This window comes from Staurois parvus, unplaced genomic scaffold (assembly GCF_062004578.1).
Source record: "Staurois parvus isolate SC_StPar_1 unplaced genomic scaffold, SC_StPar_1.0 ptg000566l, whole genome shotgun sequence".
NCBI lineage: Eukaryota > Metazoa > Chordata > Amphibia > Anura > Ranidae > Staurois > Staurois parvus.
Genome location: NW_028318362.1, coordinates 5,633,970 through 5,647,888, shown reverse-complemented (window position 1 = coordinate 5,647,888; position 13,919 = coordinate 5,633,970). Strand labels below are relative to the sequence as shown.

Sequence of the window (13,919 nt, the reverse complement as noted above, 5' to 3'; positions counted from 1 at the left end):
CATTTTTTTCATTATATATAATGTGGCAGCCCACTGCAGATCGCCCACCTAGGAGAATGACAGAACTATTCAATACTCATCCCAGGAGGCGGTGTTCAAATGTCACATTATTTTGCTCCTGCGCGCTGTTTAATGCTGGCCATATATGGAACTATAAAAATGATTGATCTATACCGATCGACCACATAGCAAACAATTTGACCAATGCTCCATACACATGTGCCCTGGGTTTCAGCTGATCCTGTACATGAAATGGATTGTATCTATTAGCATGTGCAGAAACACTGATCTCCTTTTGTGCTCCTAAGCTCCTAAGCTAAGTGGTGAACCGCAGAAATCGTTTAGGGAGTGGAAAACACACATTTTTCAGTTGGTGGACTGACTCTGTACAAATAAACTGACATTAAACCTTCATTTTTTTTTTTTATTAAAATAACAAACGTGTTATACTAACCTGCTCTGTGCAATAGTTTTGCACAGAGCAACCCTGATCCTCCCCTTCTGGGGTCCCCCACCGTACTCTAGGCCCCTCTTCTGCAAGTGCCCCTTTCCATGGGGGCACCCATGCAGGATCGCTGTCGAGCCACCCTGCCTGCATCTATTGACACAGAGCGGATGGCTCAGCCCCGCCCTCCAGCTCCCTTATCGCGGCATTTGACTGACAGCAGTGGGACCGTTGCTATCAATCTGCCTAGTGAGGAAGGAGATAGAGAGAGATGCTGCTCTCATGCACATTGCTGGATCAGATCAGGCTCAGGTAAGAATAAAACGGGGGCTGGGATCCTGCAGCACAGAAGGTTTTTTTTTTTTTTTATACCTTATTGCATAGAATTCATTAGGGTCAAAAACCTTAAGGCCTGGTTCATACCTATGCAGTTGGCTGTTTATCCGTTTCTGCAGTGCTTTTTTGCGATGCACTTAGAATTTTTGACGCATTTTTGGTGCATTTTGTGTTTTTTCTGCTTTTTTTTGGCCAATTTGTTGGGCAGTTAAAAAAGCAAAACACGTCAAAAACATACTACATGAGTTTTTGCAGCATCTCCATTGAAGTCTATTAAAACAAAAATGCACCAATTTGCATTTAAAAAAGTCCCTTAACCCTTTACAAAAACACAGCAGAAAAAAAAAAAAAAAAAAGCAGAGATGTAAATGTGTCCCATAGGAAACCATGTTAAATGGACAGTAGTGCGTTTCTGCAAAAAGACAAAATGCACCAAAAAAGCACATAGGTGTAAACCAGGCCTAAGGCTTCAGAACCACTTTAAGGCCATATTTAGGCTAGGTTCACACCTATGCAGGTTGTGGTTGATGCATTTTTCCTGGTGCATTTGCAGTGCAGTTAGTGTTTTTCTCACACTTTTTTATGCTTTTTGAAAGTGTTTTTGGGATGTGTTAATGTTGCAGGGGTAGGTATCTACTGCCATGCAGGAAAGTGCACCAACAACGCCTGTACTTGGGCTTTTCATGCATTTTTGATGCACTTCTATTGAAGTCTATGGAGCCAAAAACGCAACCTGCTGCTGGAACCCTTTCCAACGCAGTGTTTGAAAATGCACAGATGTGAACCAGACCCATAGGAAATCATGTTAAATGGACTGTAGTATTTCTGCAGATTTAAAAATGCACAGGTACGAACCTAGCCTAAGGCTGGCCATGCACTATACAATTTTCTGTCCAATTTCTGCCCAATTTCCTTTAGATTTACCTTCAACTATGTAGTACAAGGGCCTACCTAATTGGATACAATTGAAAGTGTTGTTAGGTTTGATCTCATATTATATGGTTTTTGGTAAATCTAAACCAAAAATCTCAAGAGAATTGTATAATGTATGGCCAGCCCTAGACTTGTGGTTGGGGGTGGCAAAAATGTAAAGTTGAGCTACGTTTTTGCTGCCTGCCAACTGCCCCCGTCCACTTTTAACCCCTTGGCACCTCTCAGCCCCTTAAGGAGTTTTAGATATCGGGAGGAGGGGAAAGGTTTCTGATCATGTGATGATCACAGTCACAGCGGTCACATAATCGTAAATCTCCTGAAAGCAAGTAGAGATTGGGGGCTCTTGGTTAGCCGCTGGTATCTGTGCTGGGCGCAAGTCTGCTTACCTTTAGGTATGGATATATGTTGCCTATCGGCATTAAGGCCCACCTGCCGAGAGGCCGGCACCAAGGAGTTAAGCTGCAATAGGCAGCAAATGGGGGTGTTTACATGCCGCGGCACTTGACGCCTGCAGCAATTATAACTCGATCTGCCGGTGGCATACACATTCAAGCCACTGGGGAAGCCCTGCAATGCTCTGGTGCGTTTATCAGCAAAAATGGGGTTAAAACAGGCGGCAAGGAAGCATTGCATCGCTTGCAACCTCTGGAGCACGATCGAACTTTGGACGCAAGGGAGATCTCTTTCCATCACAACCAATCGACTTGGGTAAAACACAACTGTCACTACCGATTACGCGTTACTTGGCCAAGCCATTTTTGATCGACCAAATTTCCGATTGGACCCTTCTGCCAAATCGCTCAAATGTATCGCAGCGTGTTTGGCTGCCATTAGACCCGCGGTGAGATCAAGTCAGCAATGTCAGGGGGGCCGGCTGTGAAAAGGTGGAAGAGACCGCCGGCTCCTGATGGTAGGTGATATGTGTGTGGAAGGGCGGCGAAGGAAAATAGCCAACGCCGGATTGGCTGGGCTTGTCCGATCTCCAATAAATCAGCATGACAGGTCATGGATTATTGGGAATGGTTGTCAGAGGTGCAGAATCCTGAGCTCCATTCACCAGCTGACCCATAGGAATGAATGACATGGCTGCAGCAGATACAACTAGGACATAGCCCTGCCATAGGATCCGTGTCCTGTCCAACTTCCCAGCAGTGACACAGGAGCCATCCTGAATACATGATCAATACACTGCAGGCAGCCATCTCCGGACTACACGGCGGCGTATGTGGGCGTTGTGTGGATGTCATTCAGTGTACGTCTCCTCCACTCACCCATGCTGCCGCTGACTCCCCCGGTCTCTGTGCCTGGATTCTGTCTCCTGGATTCTGGCCGCTCGCTCCGGTCACGTGACCGGCAGGAAAGGGGGGTGGGGGCGCTCTCTGTACTGCCGCAGGTAGAGAGGGGGACACAGGCGACAGTCCGACACCCAGCTCAGATTCTCCAGACACCGCGAGAGCGAGCGCGCACCCCCGGCACCGGCTCACAGGGGGAGGAGGGAGGGGTTTCGGTTCACTAAAGGGGCGCATGCGCACTAGGCAGCCACTGTGGTTGAGTCGCGCCCCACCCTGCTGGACTGATGCTGGCACGGTGTGCGGTGCTGTCAGTGCTGTGGGTAGTGTGTGTACCCTGTGGCAGCCTGTTTGTAATATACATGGTGCACTGTTAGCTTCCAGTCATGAGAAGATGCTTTTCCTTTCAGTCTTTACCTGCTAGTTCAGATGGGAGCTCACAAACTGCACAGGGGCCCTTGGGTGACCTAGGGTTGCCACCTCATCCCTTTAAAACCGAACACATATTAATTACACAGGTTCTGGGGCTACTGTACCGCAGATAAGGCACTGAGAGAGTTAATTACCACCTTAAAGTGGTTGTAAAGGCTGAAGGTTTTTTACCCTCTCTCCCCCAGCCCCCTAAATACTTACCTGAGCCTCATTGTGATCTGGTGATGTGAATGAAAGCCTCGGCTGTCCTGGGTCTCTACCTCCTCATTGGCTGAGACAGCAAAATTTAGCCATTGGATCCCACTGCTGTCAATCACAGCAAGTAAGCCAATGAGGAGAGAGAGGGGGCTGGGCCAAGCCGTAGCTCCGTGTGTGAATGGACATACAGAGCAGCGGGTGCCCCATAGCAAGCTGCTGGCTGTGGGGGCACCAGACACACAGGAGAGCCTGCGGGGGAACCTGAGAAGAGGAGGAACTGGGCTGCTCTGTGCAAAACCACTGCACATAGCAGGTAAGTATAGACATGTTTGTTATTTTACAAAAAAAATTAACTTTTAGAATCGCTTTAAGCCCTGGTTCACACTAATGTGGTGCGGCTCATCACAGAAACCACACCACATTCCTGTGCAAATCACATGCAATGTCTGTGCGGTACAATTTGTATGACTCAAATCGCATCGCATCCGCACCCAAAAGGTGCAGGACCCTTTTTGCTCCCCGCACCTGAGTTGCATCACATGGGTGTTCACACCCATGCAATGTGTATTCTGGCAATCGCACTGCGTTTTGCAATCTGTTTCACGGTATCGTTAATACCTGACATCGATGCCCGTACCAGATCACATGGGCGCCGTGCAATTGCATTTCCGTGCGGGAAACGTACAGGATTCACTGCATTTCCTGCACTGCACTGCATTAGTGTGAACCAGGGCTAAAGCAGAGCTCCATCCAAAAGGGGAAGTTCCGCTTCAAGTCTTCGTCCCTGCTCCTTGTTAAGGAGTGGCCCCTTTGGGGATTGGGTTCGGGAGGAGGGGGTGCCCAAATTTGAAAAGTACCCACTCCCGCCTAAGCAATTGGGAGCAGAAGTTGTCCCCCCCCCCCCTCCATAGTTTTCTGGGACACATGACAGGTCCAAGAAGGCTACAGGACCATTCACAAAGCGCAGTGCTACTCCCACATGTGCAGTGGGCATCCGGCTGTGAAGATGTCACAGCCGGGTGCCAGTAAACCTGGCCAGTGTGAGGACGCCGCTGGATCGTGGGACAAGCGAGTGTCTGTTTTTTGTAGTTTTTGTAGCTGCTGACTTTTTTTTATTATTTTGACTGGAGCTCCGTTTTCATCAGTCACAGAACCTGGGCAATTAACCACTTGCCCTCCAGAGGATTTACCCCCCTTCCTGACCAGGCCATTTTTTTGCGATATGTTGCTGCGTTACTTTAACTGACAATTGCGCTGTCATGCAGCGCTGCACCCAAATCAAATTTATGTCCTTTTTTCCCATGAATTGAGCTTTCTTGTGGTATTTGATTTACCTGTGCATTTTTTATTCTTTGCGCTCTAAAAAAAAAGACTGACAATTTTAAGAAAAAAAATAATATTTTTTACTTTTTGCTATTAAATATGTCCAGTAAAAAAAATTTTAATCAAATTTCAGCATACATTTAGGCCAAAATGTACTCTTCTCCATCATTGCTAAAAAAAAAAATCCCAATATGTGTAAATTAATTGGTTTATGTGAAAGTTTTAGCATTTACAAATGTCTGTATAGATACTGGGTTTTTTTTTTTATTTTTACCAGTAATGGTGGCGATCAGCAACTTATAGCGGGACTGCAGCGGCCATTCTGACACTGGGAGGAACTGACTTGGTGTCACTGACATCCCCAGTGACACCAATACAGTGATCAATGCAAAAAAAAAAAGCACTGGCACTGTACTAATGGCACTGTGCAGAAAGGGGTTAACATGTGGGGCAATCAAAGGGTTAACTGTGTGCTGTTTCACAGTAAGCTCTGTGTTTGTGCTTCACTGTAATCACACTGCACAGCCATCCAAAGCTGTGTGCAGGAGCTGACAGGGAGAACTATATTGTTTACATACAGTTCTCCTCCCTGTCGGAGATGCTCGGCAATCACCGTCCGGGACCCAGTGATTGACAGTCGCAGCTGTGAATGGTGGCGTGGGTAGGGCGCGCGTGAGCCTCGCACAAGCCCCCTCCCTGGAAATGCAAAATCACGCATATATAGCTGACAAGCCTGTTGAGTCTGCCACTGCCTAGGGTAGCACTACATAGGGGGAGACTTAAACCGGCCATACATGGAACGAATTCCAAATGAATTTTCCTTCAAAAATCTTTCCTAAGAATTTTTGTTTGAAATACTAGTGGGCCACAGCTATGGTCAATTTTTGAGTGACCATTGAATTTGAGTGATTGGGCATGTTGGAAATTTTTTGAAAAACAAACAAATTTCTAATCAGTGATGGGAGAATTGTGCGAGAAATGTAATTGAAAAAGAAATGCAGAGGACCAATACTTAAAGCGGAACTTTCCCCTTTTGGGTAGAGCTCTGCTTTAATCCTCAAAGCAGTGACATCATCCCACTTAGCTCTGAAGTGTGTTCAGTCCTAAAATAATTCACGCCCGCCAGCCCCACTGGCAGACTCACTTTCCAGAATGTTGTTGTCAGATGACTTCTTGGAAAAAAGTAAAAAATAAATGTGTTTGCATTGAGATTTATTAGTAACTGTGGTGTCTTTTTATGAAACTGAGATCAGCGGAGATTCTGAGGATCATTGCTGATCTCAGGTCATTAGTGGTTTAGGAAACAGAGATGATTAGCGGAGAACATGTTCAGCTTTCTCTCTCTATAGGCTTCAATGGGAATGCCTGAAAAGCATGACATGAGTGTTTTTGAGCATTTTGTTGCGCTTTTTCAGCTCAGACAGTAACTCTCCACCCCTTTTTCAGCTTTCCATTGGCTACATAAAAAATGCCTAGTTGAAAAACTCCTGAAAAAACACCAAAAACGTGCAACTCTACTAAAAAAAGCCAAACGCTAAAAAACACTTGAAAAAATGCTTGAAAAAACACTTAGAAATGTGATGCTGTATGAATTTAGCTTTAGGGCGCCTTCACACCATTCCATTGCTTTGCCCAATATTGCATTGTATGCACTGCATTGCCATGCCTTTTGACCGGCACCCTAACGGACCTGCAAAACGGAAGTGTGTGGTGCAATGCATGGTATTTCGTGCCTTGCTAGAAAATGCAGCTTCCCCTTATATTTGTGAACATTGTTTGTGTTTCAAATCATTCACATTGAATGAGCTGCTTAACACAAGTGACATGTGAATTGCAACACACAGAATTGTGGTGTACACGAGCCCTTAGCTGGAGTTGGCCCTCATCATGAATGAAGGATGTGAATACATGAACAGGAAGTCATAGCAAAGGGAAGAAATATAAAAAGTAAATATACATTTTTTTGCACACTGGGTTTAAAAATCGCTGCTTCTACAGGAGTTATGTGTTTTGCCTGTACAAGCAGCTCAATTTTCTCTTATGTGTCCATGCTCATTAGGATTATTATTATTATACAGGATTTATATAGTGCAAACGGTTTGCTCAGCGCTTTACATTATAGTGGGAGACAATACAGTAACAATACAGTTCAATACAAGAGGGATTTGAGGGCCCTGCTCCTTGGAGCTTACAATCTAGGAGGGAGGTGTGAATGGTAAAGTAGGTAGTCACTGTGGGGGATGGAGTGGTTGGAAGAGTAGAGGATTCCAGAATTATCAGAGGGCAGGATAGGCTTCCCTGAAGAGAAAGGTTTTCAGTGATCGCCTAAAGGCAAGTAGAGTAGGTGATAGTCGGATAGATTGGGGTAGGGAGTTCCAGAGGATGGGTGGCGCCCTGGAGAAGTCTTGGAGACGAGCATGGGAGGAGGAGATAAGGGAGCTAGAGAGTAAGAGGTCTTGCGAGGAGCGGAGTGTACGGTTTGGGTGATATTTAGAGATAAGATCGGTTATGTAAATTGGGGCAGTGTTGTGGATGGCTTTATATGTCATTGTTAGAGTTTTGAATTTTATCCGTTGGGCAACTGGGAGCCAGTGGAGGGAATGGCAGAGAGGGGAGGCGGATACGGAACGGTTAGTGAGGTGGATGAGTCTGGCAGCAGTGTTCATGATAGACTGGAGGGGGGATAGCCTGCGATGAGGTAGGCCAATGAGGAGGGAGTTACAGTAGTCGAGGCGAGATATGACAAGGGAGTGAATAAGCTGCTTAGTGGTTTCCGGGGTTAGGAACGGTCGTATCTTGGAGATGTTGCAGAGGTGAAGTCTACATGATTTTGTCAGCGAATGGATCTGGGGCTGGAAGAACAGATGGGAGTCTAGGATTACACCTAGTACCCTGGCATGAGGGGGTGGACTGAGGATGGCGTTAGCAATATTTATGGTGAAGTCATTTGGGGGTGGCGCAGGCAGGGGGGAATACTAAGAGCTCAGTTTTGGAAAGGTTGAGTTTGAGGAAGTGGAGTGACATCCAAGCCGATATGTCGCTTAGTAGGCTAGTGATGCGGGTGGAAACTGAAGGGGTGAGGTGAGGGGTAGACAGATTTGCGTGTCATCAGCATAGAGGTGGTAATTGAAGCCATGGGAGTTTATCAAGTGACCAAGGGAGGAGGTGTAGATGGAGAAGAGAAGGGGTCCAAGGATGGAACCTTGGGGGACCCCTACAGAGAGAGGGAGTGAGGAGGAGGTGGCAGCGTTATAGGTAACACTGAAGGAGCGCTGCAATAGATAGGAGGAAAACCAGGAGAGAGCGGAGTCACTGAGGCCAAAAGAGTGTAGTTTTTTGAGGAGGAGTGGATGGTCAACCATGTCAAAAGCCACGGTGAGGTCGAGTAGTAGGAGTATTGAATAGTGGCCGTTGGTTTTTGCAATTAGTAGGTCATTAGAGAGCTTTAGTAGGGCAGTTTCGGTGGAGTGTAGGGGGCAAAAACCAAACTGTAAGGGGTCGAGAAGGTTGTTGTCAGTGAGGTGGGAGCTCAGACGATTGTAGACTAAGCATTCTAGGAGTTTAGAGGTAAATGGCAGCAGGGAGATGGGTCTAAGGTTGTTCAGGTTGGTGGGGTCTAGGGAGGGTTTTTTAAGTATGGGAGTGATGTGCGCGTGCTTTAGAGGGGAGGGGAATGCACCTGTAGAGAGGGAGAGGTTGAAGATGTGAGTGAGGGAGTGTAGGATGGAAGAGGAGGGTGATCGAAGGAGTTGTGAGGGGACAGGGTCTAGGGGGCAGGTGGTGAGGCAGGCTTCTGAGAAGACCTTAAAGACCTCTTCGGTGGTAGCAAGGTCAAAGGAGGAAAGTGTTGAGGGAGGTATGGTGTGAGGAATGCTAAGTGGGGTGGGTGTCTGTGTAGTGGCAATGTCCCTACAAATTGCGTCAATCTTGTTTTGAAAGTGGTGTGCAATGTTGTGGGCAGTGAGTGAGGCGCTGGGTGGGGGTGGAGAAAGTAGAGAGTTAAAGGTAGAGAAGAGCCAACGAGGACTCAAAGAGAAGGTATTAATTAGGATGTTTACAGGCATGGTTTAAGCATGTTTCAACATTGAGAGGCAGAAAAAAAACTTCTGGTTTGCATTTGAGAGCAGTTTTCTGGCAGAAACAACACTTAACACTCCTAAACGCGTGTACAAAAAATGCATTTTTTACTGCCATAAGAACTGACATTTTTTAAGACCAATGTACATGGACCCTTAGGACTTGTTCACACTTGACTAAATTTTTAACTCTTCAAAAATGCCCCTATATCATTAGTATGGGCATTAGACAGGCATTAACCCCCCTGGCGGTATTCCCGAGTGTAGCTCGGGGTAAAGTTTCAGTACCAAAAGCAGTAACCCCGAGCTACACTCCGGATTACCCTGCAGCGTCGCTTTGGGATCCCTCCTGCACTTACAGTACCTTGTCCTGCGCTCCCACGATGTCCCCCCTGCAGCGTCCCTGGCCATCTCCTCTGGCTGATGCTAGCATCCGTCTTCTGGGTTCTGTTCCCTGCAAGCGTCGGGATGTACAGGGAATGGAACCAGCGGGAAATTCAAAAATTTTAAAAGTGACATTCACTAAAAACTACAAAATAGTAAAATATTACTGTATCAAACCATTTCACATACATTTTGTCCCTAGTGCTTTGTCCTGTGCCCTGCCTGCATTTTTACTGTTCTTTCTGCCTGGAAACTGAGAAACGTCCATGGCGCCCAAAAAGCGTCCCTTTAGGTCAAAAGCGATTTTAGACCAGCTAGAGAACAGCGATAGTAAATTAGAACCACTTGCAGAAGTGAGTGATAATGATTTGTGGGGAAATTCGTCATCAGACACTGAAAACGATTTTGCGACTTTGCTCAGTGATGTGCAAACTTGGCGCTCTATTTCAAATTTCAGTGTTTTTGGTTTGATTACATTATTGAATTAAATGTATTATTATATTATTATTTTTTTATGATTATTATATTATAATTTATGAGTTTGTGTTTCAAATGTTATCATACCTGTTATGTTTATTAGACTCTTATTTGGTCTGATTTCAATGAGTTATTCTTAAGAATTACAGGTCTACAAAAAAACAACATATTTGCATGCAAAAAAAATGTACCACTTTGAGCACAGAAATACTGACATAATCAGACCGCTAGGGAAGTTAATGAGCTTTAGTAAGGGCATTTTACAAGCATTAAAAATGCTGCCTAAATGCCCTATGCACGTTTGTTAGGTGTTTTACAAGCGCTATAACTGCACCACAAACACCTATAATAAACTCTAATGGTAATAATGCACTGCAAATGCCCCACAAACACCTGCCATCACGTTTGTGGATCATCACCATAGACTTGAGTGGGAGGTGTTGAAAGGCTTAAAACTTCTCCAGACTCGACATGACTCTGAGGACTTACAGTGGGAGGGGCGAAACGCGTTAGCTACAGACCATGGTGACGTCACCACCAGTGTTTGGAGTGCACAAGTGGTGTACTGCTTTCCAAGCCAGCGCTACTGCTATTTTTAGTCTGGAAACATGTACAATATATGTGTATCTACTTCTATTTAATTAACAGAATCACACTATTTGGATGCCTTCTTCCATTCTTTTCATGCACATACTCCACTAATGTTACCATGTTGGGATGATTGAGGATGACAAGCATCATTCAAACCAGGCGGACTACAAGACTCGGCAGAACTCCACATGCCCCACCAAAGCGTAAATGACTCTTGTTTCATTATAGCTGGTGAGTTAGTGGGCACACAGGTGGGGAGCACAGAGCACGAATCACCCATTATTTGTGGAGGAAGCATATGCACAAATCTATTAATTATTTTCACATCAAGGACTTTATTTATTTATTGAATTTACGTATAATGGTTTTCTAGTTTATCCCATTTCTTACCAATTGTATTTGGGCAGCGCTTTCATATGAATGTTGTCTATGTGTAAATATATATGTTAAAGGTGTAAAAATATTAATGAACAAAGCAAACAAAAAAATTAAATATTATTGGTTAATTAAAAAAAATATATCAGTAGAGAAATTATATTTGAATGGAGAAGGATAATTCCTTTTTATTGGGCTTAAAATAAACTAATGGATATTAAGGATTTAAACAGAGAAACATTTAATTGAAAAACAAACATACAAAAAAAACAAACACTTTTTTTTAACTTGCCAGGTTGCATTAACTGACTTCCTCTATAGATCAAAGTTCATCTCTTTGATCTGTAAATGAATAAACAGAAAGATACAAAAATGAAACAATGTTTCTTTGTATCTTTTTTTATTGGTGGTTGAGCAGTGTTCTTGATAAACATTGTCAGACTGCTTTTTTTTTTTACAGCTCTAGTTGCCAGGACATTCTCTGTGTATTCGGCAATGCAGCTCTCATTATTTAGAGCTGAATTGCCGTGCAAAGGGCATGATGACTTTTTTTTGGCTTTTGTAGAATGTCCAGAGTCTGCAGCTGGTTAAAGTAAACACATAGGCATTTGGATGGAGTGGAAAGTGATTAGAACACCTTTCAAGTTTTTACTTCTGCCTAGGGGCGGACTGACCATTTGGAAACTCAGGCACTGCCCGAGGGCCCGGGTCAGTAGGGGGCCCCAGGAGATGCCCCTGGTACCTTTTTCATAGGCTTTTTTGAGTTTGGGCAAGGACACAGGGGCCCCATGATCCCCTATTGCTAGGGGCCCCATGAGTTGTTAGTCCGCCCCTGCTTCTGCCTCTGCTGCCTTTGGGGAGATTCCCACTCTCCATTAGTCCCATTCACTGAAAGTGAAAGAAAATCCAAAATTGTGGGTTGTCGCTAGATCAGGAATAAACAGGAAACCTTCCAATGGGGACACTAGTTCTGTTCACAAGGGATTCCCTAACTTTGGAGAGATTTCCTCTCACTTCCGGTTTGAAAAGTGAAGGAAAATCTCCCCAGTGGGACACAGATGGCAACAAAGAAAATTAAAAACTGTTAGGGTTATAACCTCCATTATCTAAAATGGAAAAAAAAATGCCTTTTGTTCTACTTTAACCACTTCAAGACCAACATGTTAAACCCTCTTCCCATCCAGGCCATTTTTCAGCACTGTGATACTTTCACAGACAATCAGTTATGCAACACTGTACACAAAATAATTTTATATCATTTTTTATTTTGATTGAAGCTTTCTCTTGTTGATATTAAATCATTTTTTTTTTACTATATAAAGGAAAAAGACTGAGCACTATGAAAAAAAAACTATCCTTGCCACTGAGCCTGACAACAGCAAAGAAACAATGTATCAGTTATTAAAACTGCAGTTTCAAGCAATATCTTTGCATTACACTAAACACAAGGCTTATTATAGCCAGTTATCCATGCGGGTCTATGAGAGCAGGCAAAGCTATACAGTAACATGACGTCATCTGGCTGTACAGCAGAACAGTCTTGTCAATATTCATCCCAGAACATTTATTCAGCCTTATGGTGCCATTGTATCCACTGTGCACACATTGTTACTTTACTTATACAGTGGATAGAAAAAGTGTACACACCCCTGTTAAAATGTCAGGTTTCTGTGATGTAAAATTTAGACAAAGATAAATAATGTCAGAACTTTTTCCACCTTTAGTGTGACCTATAAACTGTACAACTCAGTTGAACAACAAACTGAAATCTTTTAGGTGGAGGGAAGTAAAAATAAAAAACTAAAATACGGTTGCATAAGTGTGCACACCCTTAAACTAATACTTTGTTGAAGCTCCTTTTGATTTGATTCCAGCACTCAGTGTTTTTGGGTATGAGTCTATCAGCATGGCACATCTTGACTTGGCAATACTTGCCCACTCTTCCTTGCAAAAACACTCCAAATCTGTCAGATTGCAAGGGCATCTCCTGTGCACAGCCCTCTTCAAATCACCCCACAGATTTTCGATCGGATTCAGGTCTGGGCTCTGGCTGGGCCATTCCAAAACTTTATACTTCTTCTGGTGAAGCCATTACTTTGTTGATTTGGTTGTATGCTTTGGGTCGTTGCCATGCTGAAAAATGAAGTTCCTCTTCATGTTCAACTTTCTAGCAGAAGCCTAAAGGTTTTGTGCCAATATTGACTGACATTTCAAACTATTCATAATTCCCTCTACCTTGACTAAGGCCCCAGTTCCAGCTGAAGAAAAACAGCCCCAAAGCATGATACTGCCAGCACCATGCTTCACTGTGGGTATGGTGTTCTTTTGGTGATGTACAGTGTTGTTTTTTTGTGCCAAACATATCTTTTGGAATTATGACCAAAAAGTCCAACCTTGGTTTCATCAGACCATACCACATTTTCCCACATTTTTTGAGAGACTTCAGATGTGTTTTTGCAAAATTTAGCTTGGCTTGCATGCTTTTCTTCATAAGAAAAGGCTTCCGTCCTGCCACTCTATCCCATAGCTCAGACATATGAAGAATACGGGAGATTGTTGTCACATGTACCACATAGCCAGTACTTGTCAGATATTCCTGCAGCTCCTTTAATGTTGCTGTAGGCCTCATTGCAGTCTCCCAGACCAGTTTTCTTCTCGTCTTTTCATCAATTTTGGAGGGACGTCCAGTTCTTGGTAGTGTCACTGTTGCACCATATTTTCTCCACTTGATAATGACTGTCTTCACTGTGTTCCATGGTATATCTAATGCCTTGGAAATTTGTACCCTTCTCCTGATTGATACCTTTTAACAATGAGATCCCTCTGATGCTTTGGAAGGTCTCTGCGGACCATGAGTTTTGCTGTAGGATGCAACTAAGAAAATGTTAGGAAAGACCTACTAGAACAGCTGAATTTTATTTTGGGGTTAATCAGAGGCACTTTAAATGATGGCAGGTGTGTACTGACTCCTACGTAACATGATTTTGAATGTGATTGCTTAATTCTGAACACAGCTACATCCCCAGTTATAAGAGGGTGTGCATACTTATGCAACCACAT

General features: G+C 44.0%; 1 protein-coding gene across 2 annotated transcripts in view; it reads right to left on the bottom strand.

Annotated features, from left to right (window-relative positions):
* Window positions 1-3,213, bottom strand: part of RAP1GDS1 (Rap1 GTPase-GDP dissociation stimulator 1) — a 149,945-nt gene extending 146,732 nt beyond the window's left edge. Inside the window, exon 1 of one of the 2 annotated variants that reach the window (XM_089691643.1) lies at window positions 2,986-3,213. In XM_089691643.1, coding sequence (XP_089547769.1) covers window positions 2,986-2,989 — 4 coding nt within the window. In that variant the 5' untranslated portion in view covers window positions 2,990-3,213. The remainder of the gene's footprint in view (window positions 1-2,985) is intronic. The other variant, XM_089691644.1, reaches the window with a different exon arrangement.
* Window positions 3,214-13,919: the final 10,706 nt, after the last annotated feature.